This window comes from Myotis lucifugus, unplaced genomic scaffold (assembly GCF_000147115.1).
Source record: "Myotis lucifugus unplaced genomic scaffold, Myoluc2.0 scaffold_151, whole genome shotgun sequence".
NCBI classification, from domain to species: Eukaryota; Metazoa; Chordata; class Mammalia; order Chiroptera; family Vespertilionidae; genus Myotis; species Myotis lucifugus.
The window spans coordinates 2029447-2037924 of record NW_005871199.1 but is presented as its reverse complement, the minus strand read 5'-3'; the positions used below and the strand labels follow the sequence as shown (position 1 = coordinate 2037924).

Below are 8478 nucleotides of genomic sequence, written 5' to 3'. Positions count from 1 at the left end.
CCCCCTCCGTCAAGTAAGTCTACATTGTCCAAGTCACATCAAAAAGAGCCTGAATGGGGATTAAACCACAAGCAGTTTTAATGGTCTGGGTTTCTCCTTCCCATCTCCCCCACTGTTAGTATTATTACTACAAGAATAAAGGATTCCTGAGAGCCTGTCCCCAACTCTCCCTGGGCCCCCTTGACAGGACTCATCCCTACCAACCCCCCTGGATTTCTGGGGGTGGGGGGAAAACAAGTGAAAGGCACTGTAGGGGTGGGGGGCTTGAGTGCCAGGGAATCTAAGGGGTGGTGCTAGGGCAGGGCCAGGCCTGAAGTCCGCCTGCAGGGGCTGTGGAGTGTGACTGCCGACACTGGTCTCTCCTTGGACCTGTCTAGCAGGCCTAGAAGTCCCGTCCTCCTGGTCCCATGCGGGCGGCAGCAGGAGCATAATTAGTGTTGGGCTAAGAAAGGGAGAATGGAGGGCCCCCTCTACTAGGATCCAAGGGCCAAACCCACAGTGGGGACTGCAAGTAACTATAATGCTCAAGTCTGTTGTCTCGGGGGGCCAGGGGGGAGGAGTTGAACAAAATGTGAATTATATGAAACTCCCCAGCCTGGGGACCAGGCAGCAGCAGTGACCCAGGCTCCCAGGGAAGAGGGAGGGGGCCAGTCAGTCCAGGTCTGGGGCTAGTTGTCCCCACTGACGCCTTGCCGAGCCCTGATGAACGCCATGCCGTGTGTGCGGAAATGGGTCTTGAGGTTGAGAGGGCTGTCACAATTCTTGCCACAGACTTTACAGGTCAGTGGACCTGCAGAAGCAGGCAAGGGTGAATCTGCACCCTCTGGATCAGACCTCAATTGAGGGGGCGCCTCTTCCTCCCCATCCCCCACACCCAGGGCACTGGCACTACCCACACCCCGTTTCTTCTTGTGGCTGATGAAGCGGTGCCGGCTCAGGGAGCCAGGGGAGGCAAAGCATAAGCCACAGTCGAGGCACTGCTGGGTCCCACCATCCACCCTCAGCCCCACCATGAGGCTCTGCTCCACTGAGCCCCCACTCCGGTAGCGCAGGGGGCCTCCCGACCCGGGTCCACCCCTGGGGGACTTGGCTGGAGGTGTGGTGCTGTCAGGCTCCTCACTGCAAGAGTCAGAGGACTGCCGACGCTTCCGTCCTGGCCCCTGGAGAAGATAGTGAAGAACTGGGCCTCCCCATCACCCCAGTGACCCTGGCACCCCCACCTAGCTTGCGGAGGCCAGTCTGTAACTCTGCAGTTCCCACACCTCTAACCCAGCAGGGGGGCTTACCTGGGCTCTGGCACCGGCGCCCCGAACCACAACACTCCCCCGGCCAGGAGACTGGTCCCCGAGCGGCAAGCCGTGCCGCACCTGGACGTGTTTCTCCAGGATGAGGCGGCTGCTGAAGGTGCGTTTTCCTTCCGTGCAATACCTAGAGGGGAGAGTGCGCGGGTGGGTGCCAAGGGCACAGCCCAAAGACCAAGGCCAGTGGCTCGAGAGGAGGAGGACTACAGAGCTTCAACCCTTAGTCACGTGCACAGAGGCAGCTGGGAAAATGCTTTGGGGGACCGGGAAGGGGCAGGGAATGGGAGGGGTCACCTGATGGGCAGAATCAGGAAGGGGTAAGAAGAAAAGGGTTACCTGCATGGGTAAACTCGCTTGATACCCTCATGATTGACCCTGACGTGGCGCCTCAGGCTGGGCGCAGAACAGAAGGATCGCTCACACAGGCGACAGGGAAACTTTTTCACTGACTGGAGAGCAGGGAGAGGAACCTCAGAGCCAGGCTTGCAGGACCGAGCCCCACTGCCACACAGGACAACCCCAAGGCTGCCCTTCCAGCCCGTCCTGCTCACCTTGCCATGCTCCTTCTTCATGTGAGCCACATACTCATCCCGCTCCGGGAACCAGGAGTGACAGAGGCCACAGGTCCAGCCTCCAGGGCCCCCGCCCCCACCCTTGGTGCCTTTGTTCCCTAGATCCCGCCGGGGCCGTTTGGGTGAACAAGGAGGCTCTGGGGAGCTGGGTGGGTCCTCTTCTGTAGAGGAAGACAGCTCCTCTATAGGGGGAGCTGCTCCTCCTGGAGACACAGCCAGCTCCTCAGGCTCAGCTTTAGGGCTCGGAAGAGGATCCCCGGCCCCTTTCCCAGCAATCTCCTCTCCCGAGCGACCAGACTGATGGGTGTTCTGTGAGAGGGAGACAAGGGGGATGGTGGCTGTGGGGAGAGCTTGGCTTTGCCACAGTCCTTGTTCTCCCCTCCCCCTCTTCCTGAAGGTTATGTGACCCTTGCACCAGGTCAACACAGCCGAGCAACCCCACATCAGCCCTTGACGCCTTTACCTTGAGATGATCCAGCATGGTCCTTTTTTGGGCAAAAAGCAGAGGACAAGACGGGCACTTGAAGACACTGACGCGCTGGGGCAGCAAGTGCTGGTCGAAGTGTGAGGAGAGGAGGGGCTTGTGAGTGAAGACCGTGTCACACATGGCGCACTTGTAGATCATCCTGTGCAGGCGGAGAGGACAGTGCAGACACCTGCCCCTTCAGGGCCCAACCCTCCCTGGCCCAGCCCTCGTCACCCCACCCCCGGTCTCACTTGGCCTGCTGCGTGGGGAAGCTGGGGTGCTGGGTGTAGAGGTGGGCGTTGGCGCTGGGTGCAGACTTGAAGGCCATGGGGCAGATGGGGCACTTGTGGAAAACCTCGCAGTGTGACGTCTGGATGTGGGACTTGATGGAGTTCACACCCCCAAACACCACTGCACAGCTGGGGCACCTTTAGGGAGGACAGGGGAGGCGTGGTGGTGAGGTGGGCCATCTCCATGCCCTCCCCACCCCACGCTCATCCTCGAGGACGGGGTGGACTTTGAGAAGCTAATCGGTGGTGAAGCCTGAGCCAGGTGGGGGCAGGAGGGAGCTGCAGAGACAATCCCCCGGGAGGCCCACTGAGGCAGAGCTGGAGCTGCAGAGGGGGCGCTGCTCTGTGTTGCCAGGACACCAGGGCCACGGGACTGAGCAGGAAAGATGGGGCTCTCTCGAGGCCATCTGAAAGGTTGGTGCTAGGAACCATGAGACCAGTAAGGGCATGAGGGAGTGTGGAGATACTATGGGAAGGAGAGGCACCTGTATCCTACACGGCGAGAGAAGTGCAGACAGGCCTCCCGGAGATGGGTCTGAAAATTCGCCTGCAGGAAGTTGCCCCCACACTCAGGGCAGACGTGGGGAGGTCGATTCTTATGCATGCGCTGGTGGGCACTGAAGCTGCAGCGATTGGGGAGCATCATGGGGCAGGTTGGGCACACCTGTCAAAAGGGTGAAACGAGGTGAGTCCGGGAGGAGAGGCTTGTCCCCCATTACTTCTCCTAACCAAGCCCCTCGCACCTTCCCACGTGCTATCCCCTGGCTGTCCCCTTTCCCAGGAAGGGCAGTGAAAGGCAACTCACATTGCTGGTGGCCCCAGGGGCAGGGGGCCCAAGCTGCTGGAAGTGGGCAGCCATGCCAGCCTTGTCCCGGCACTGCTCCTTGCACTCCAGGCAGCGAAAGCACGTGTAAGCAGAGGTGGCAGGGGCAGCAGGTGGCTCAGCCGAGAGCGGTAGCACAGGGGCCTCAGCAGCAACTGTAGAAATGGCGAAGGTGGCGATGGCCCCATCACCCTTGCCCAAGGCAGACAAGACTGGAGGTCCGAGGGCAGGTGGGACAGCCAGCAGGGGCGTGATGTCCGGCTGCCCCACCATCTGGTCCAGGGCTACAGGCCTCATGACCAGGTGTGAGCACTGCATGACCAGCCCCTTGTCCTTGTGCTCCCGGGCATGCAGGAGCAGGCTGCACTTGTTGAAGAAGACCAGGCGGCGGGCACAGTGGTTGCAGGTGACCTCGATGCGCATGCTCCGGCGGTCATAGTGCCGCGCCAGGCTCTTCTCCAGTGAGAAGGCATCCCCACACTCGAGGCAGCGGTAGCCCGTTGGAGGCAGGGCCAGCCCGGCCTCAGCAGGTGGACTCAGGTTCGGCCGGTAGGCAGGCAGCAGGTTCTTGCCGTTGAGGATCTTGTTGAAGGCCTCCACCAGGCTGGACTGGGTCCGTGAGATCACTGTGCCGCCCCCTGCACCTGGCACGGTGGTCGGCTTGGAAGGCTGCACTATCACCACCGAGGCACCGTTCACCTTCTGTCCCCCTATCCCCAGCCCTATCCGCCCCTCGACCTTGGGCAGGGCTTGGGGCACCAGTCCCAGCACATTCTTAGCAATTGTCTTAGGGCTGGTGGCAGTGCCCCCAGGCAGAACCACCGCTTTGCGGGCCACGCTGGCCGCCATCAGCATAGCAGTACTTGCGTTCTGGAAGGTGGCCACAGGCAGCACCGTGCCCTTCAGCCTCGTGCCATCACCCAATTGCACATTCACCACTTTTGGACTCTCAGGAGTCAGAACCGCAGAGGACAGCTTTAGGAGGTTAGCCTCGGCCAGAAAGGTCCCCTCGGCCAAGGGGGCAGGGGGGCCAGGGTCTGAAGGGACCCGGGTTACAGTCCTTGTGATATTCCCACAGGATGTCTTAATGGTCTTGATCCGCACCTTGAGGGGCCTGGAAGAGTTGGAGGAGGCAGGGGAGTCATTGCTGTCCTCGTCAGCAGCCTCAGCTCCACTAGAAGGGCTCTGGGGACTTGCTGGGGGAGACTTGTCCACTGGCCCCTGATCCTCCTCTTCTTCCTTTAGGGGCTGACAGCTGGGCACTTTGGGGGAGGCGAGAGGGCTCTGATGCCCTGGAGATTGCTTGAAGAAGGGCATCCCAGCAACCTGGGGGGTGAGGGGCTGGCAGGGATGCCTGCAGCCTCAGGGCTAGAGCCGGAGTCTAGCCGGGCTATGCCCTGGGGATGAAGGGGGCTGCCGCTGCCCTGCTTCAGAGCGCCCAGCGGTGGGGGAGAACCAGGTGGCAGAAGGGCGGGGCCATTCTCCTCAGCCAGCTCAAAGGGAGAGGGGAAAGGAGGGGGGGTCATGGTCCCTTCCGTCAGTGGGGACGGCACAGAGGAAGGCAGGGGATCAGGGTGCTCCCCTGGCTCAGGCTCAAAATGGGCGAAGAGGTCCAAAGGTGCTTTGCCTTCTATGGCTTTTTCTTTCCAGGTACCTCCACTGGGAGGAGTTGGAGAGTGGGGGTTTCCTGGAAGGGATGGCTCAGGGCCCCCAAAACCATTCTGCATCAGATGAGGCCCCACAGGTTCTTCCTTAATTGTACCCCCAGCCCGGGCCCCTTCCCCTCCTGAACTTGCAACCAGGGACTCAGACTGCTCAGGGCACACAGTGTTCTTGACAATGACGCTGACTACTGAGATATCCCCCGACGACAGATCATGATCAGAGGCCTGGGTTGAGACTCCAGGGCCATCTCCAGCAGCTGCTGCTGTTGCTTCTCCAGATTCACCCTCTACGCTGGGTTCTGGCTTCCCCGAGCCTCCTGGCCCCTCATTTTCTTCTGGCCCAGAGTGGATGGCTTCATTTGCATCAATGTCGGGGATGTCAAAGGCAGCAAGGAGGTCGTCAAAATCAGGGGTTTTCATGTCTCCCATGGCGGCAAGTCCCAGACCTGATGAAAACAGGAAGAAGAGGGAGAAACTGCAATCACTGGACGCAGAAACCCGGACCTCCTCCCTCAGGGTCTCCACAGTTCTCTCCTCTCAGAAACCCATGCACACTGACTTAGGCACACCTCCATCAGAGTGCAAATCCGAGAGTTGGTAGAGGCGCTTGGTTTGCCAAACCCTAAAATAGGAAGAAAGGTGGTGTGCACGTCCATAGAAGACACCAAGATCCAGAGAAAGCAGAGGAAAAGACTTCTCAGAAATACACGTACAAGACAAGAGTAACAGAGACGGAGCAATTCAGTGTGTATCTTGGTTCAAAACACCTAAGCCCCTCCTGTGTCCAGTCCATTAATCAGTACTACTGTTCAGGAGGAGCAGACACAATGCTCTAGGTTTAAGAGCTCATTCATGGCAGCATGGTATCCACTCATATTCTTTTTAAGTATAATTTTATTGATTTTAGAGAGGAAGGGAGAGAGAGATAGGAACATCAATGATAAGAGAGAACCATTAATTGGCTGCTTCCTGCATGCCCCCCACTGCAGACTGAGCCTGCAACCCAGGCATATGCCCTGACCGGGAATCAAACCATTATGACCTCCTGGTTCATAGGTCGAAGCTCAACCACTGAGCCACGCCGGCTGGGCTCGGGCTCCATTCATATTCTTCATGGATGTTCTCAGGGTCTACAGCAGTGGTTCTCAACCTTCCTAATGACACGACCCTTTAATATAGTTCCTCATGTTGCGGTGACCCCCAACCATAAAATTATTTTTGTTGCTAGTTCATAACTGTAATTTTGCTACTGTTATGAATCGTAATGTAAATACCTGATATGCAGGATGCATTTTCATTGTTACAAATTTAACATAATTAAAGCATAGTGATTAATCACAAAAACAATATGTAATTATATATGTGTTTTCCGATGGTCTTAGGCGACCCCTGTGAAAGGGTCGTTCGACCCCCCAAAGGGGTCGTGACCCACAGGTTGAGAACCGCTGGTCTACAGAGATCTGAAAAACCATGTCACGAGACACAAGACATGACTCTCGTTCCAGCTTTATCAACAGCCTGCTGGAGATGAGCAAGTTACTCCATTGCCTTCCTTTTGTCGTTTGAATGAAAGAGGGGACAAGTAACCCATATATCATAGGGTTATCCTGAGCATGATATGAAATAGTAAACATGACAGAACCCAGAACACAATTATGACAAGACAAACAAGGCCATGTGAGGTCGTGGCAGGGCTGGGGAGGAGTAAGCACTGGAAATGTAGAGCTGGGATCGAGGCAAGAGTCAGGGATAATTACAAGGTCAAGTCTGAGGCACCTGGGGTCATCACTGGCACCTGGAGACCCAGCTTGGTTAACAGAGAGAAGTGGACTCAGTGTAATCGCCCAAGAAACCAAGATAGAATAAGACACAGGAACAGAAAGAGACAAAGAAACAAGACGGGGAAAACCGAGAGGAGCCTGGTCACAAGGGCCTCGTCGCGTCATAAACACCTGGTGCTCCCTCACCTGCCTTCCCCAGAGTGCCTGGCCCGCCCTGGCCCGCCCCTGCTACCTCCACATCTTGCTCTCTCAGGACTAAAACTCTAGGGTACAAGCTTATCCAGCACAGCTGCCACATGGGGAAAGGCCAGGCCCCTCACCCCGATCACCCCAGTTCCTCCCCTAACTCACACTCCTCCCCCACTTAATTTTCCTTTGGCAACAGTAGCCCAGGAAGTCTCACCAACCCCAACCTTGCCCAGCACAGAAAGAAAAAGAAATCCCACAGGACTGATGTGCCGCTAAAACAACCAGAAGGCCAGCCTAGAGCTGGCGGGGGACCCAGCCTGCTCCCTTACTGCCTTCCCCACCATGTGTCTGTATCTGGAAGACGCTACTGAAGAGTCTCCCCCTGGACACACACACTCCCTGCCCAGCTGCAGCCACTTTCCGGGGCCACTTCTCTCACCTCTTTCTAGGCTGAGACTGTACCTGGAGGTGGTCCCAGCAGGTGGCAGGTGGCATTGCTGGGACCAAGGTGGGGGCAGAGGGTGAGGGTACCAATCAGAGGAAGAAAGGGGCGTTCTCCCCCCCCCCAATTCTGCAGGTCTGCATTTAAACAAAGCCCTCCACCTCCTGCCTCTGCCCTGATGGATGGATCGCTAGGCCCTCTTCTGCCCGGCTCCCTCCTGACCTGGGGAGGCCTGAGCTGCATTTCACTGGAGCTGGCGGCGCACAGATCAATGGGGACTGAGAAAACATCTGCAAACTCGCCTCCTCCAAGCAGCTACCCCCTCCTGCGTCCAAGTGAATAGAGGTCGTCCGAGAGCCAGGAGCAGGCAGAGACCACGCAGAGGAGCTCGGGCAGAGGCTTCCCCACCTCGCTGCCCAGGCCTTTCTGCGGCGGCTGCGCCCAGTCTCTAGGGCTCTGCCCTCCCCCTTCCCTCCGTTCTTCCCCAAAAGCCAAAGGAAAGGGCTAAACAGGAAGAGGGCGAACTGGTGCGGGTTGGGTGGGGGCTCCACTGCCCTTCTCCTGGCCAGGGGCCTGCAACGCAGAGGGCGAGGGGCTGGCGGCTGGGGGCGATGAGGCGGCCGCCAAGCGGGGCAGCGGGCGGAATTAAGTCCCTGCCATCTGCCGAGGGCCGGCGCCCGGAGCACGGCCGGCGCTGCGGGGAAGGGGCGGGGTGCGCACTGGAGAAGCCAGCGGGGAAACTGAGGCGGCGGCGCCTCTCGCTCACACCCGCGCGCGAGGAGGACGGGCCTCGGCCAGGCCAAGCTCGGAGGGACCGCCGCACCGCACCTCGGGGCCCAGGACTCCCGAGGGGGTGAGGCGCGCGGGAACGGAGCCGTGGGGGCAGCACGGTCTGTGCGCGACTCGGGGTCCGTCCCAACTCCGACCGCCTCCCCTCGTCGCCCGGCACC

The 8478-nt window shown here is 58.8% G+C and overlaps 1 protein-coding gene across 1 annotated transcript in view; it reads right to left on the bottom strand.

Moving 5' to 3' along the window:
• Positions 1 to 54: 54 nt before the first annotated feature.
• The window catches only part of ZNF687 (zinc finger protein 687), a 9139-nt gene continuing 715 nt past the window's right edge, over positions 55 to 8478 (bottom strand). Inside the window, 9 exon segments of the mRNA XM_023759280.1 lie at positions 55 to 1160; positions 1287 to 1428; positions 1638 to 1750; positions 1853 to 2182; positions 2337 to 2499; positions 2591 to 2767; positions 3115 to 3293; positions 3435 to 4780; positions 4783 to 5562. Of these exon segments, the coding sequence (XP_023615048.1) occupies positions 669 to 1160; positions 1287 to 1428; positions 1638 to 1750; positions 1853 to 2182; positions 2337 to 2499; positions 2591 to 2767; positions 3115 to 3293; positions 3435 to 4780; positions 4783 to 5545 (3705 nt within the window). The 5' untranslated portion in view covers positions 5546 to 5562 and the 3' untranslated portion in view covers positions 55 to 668.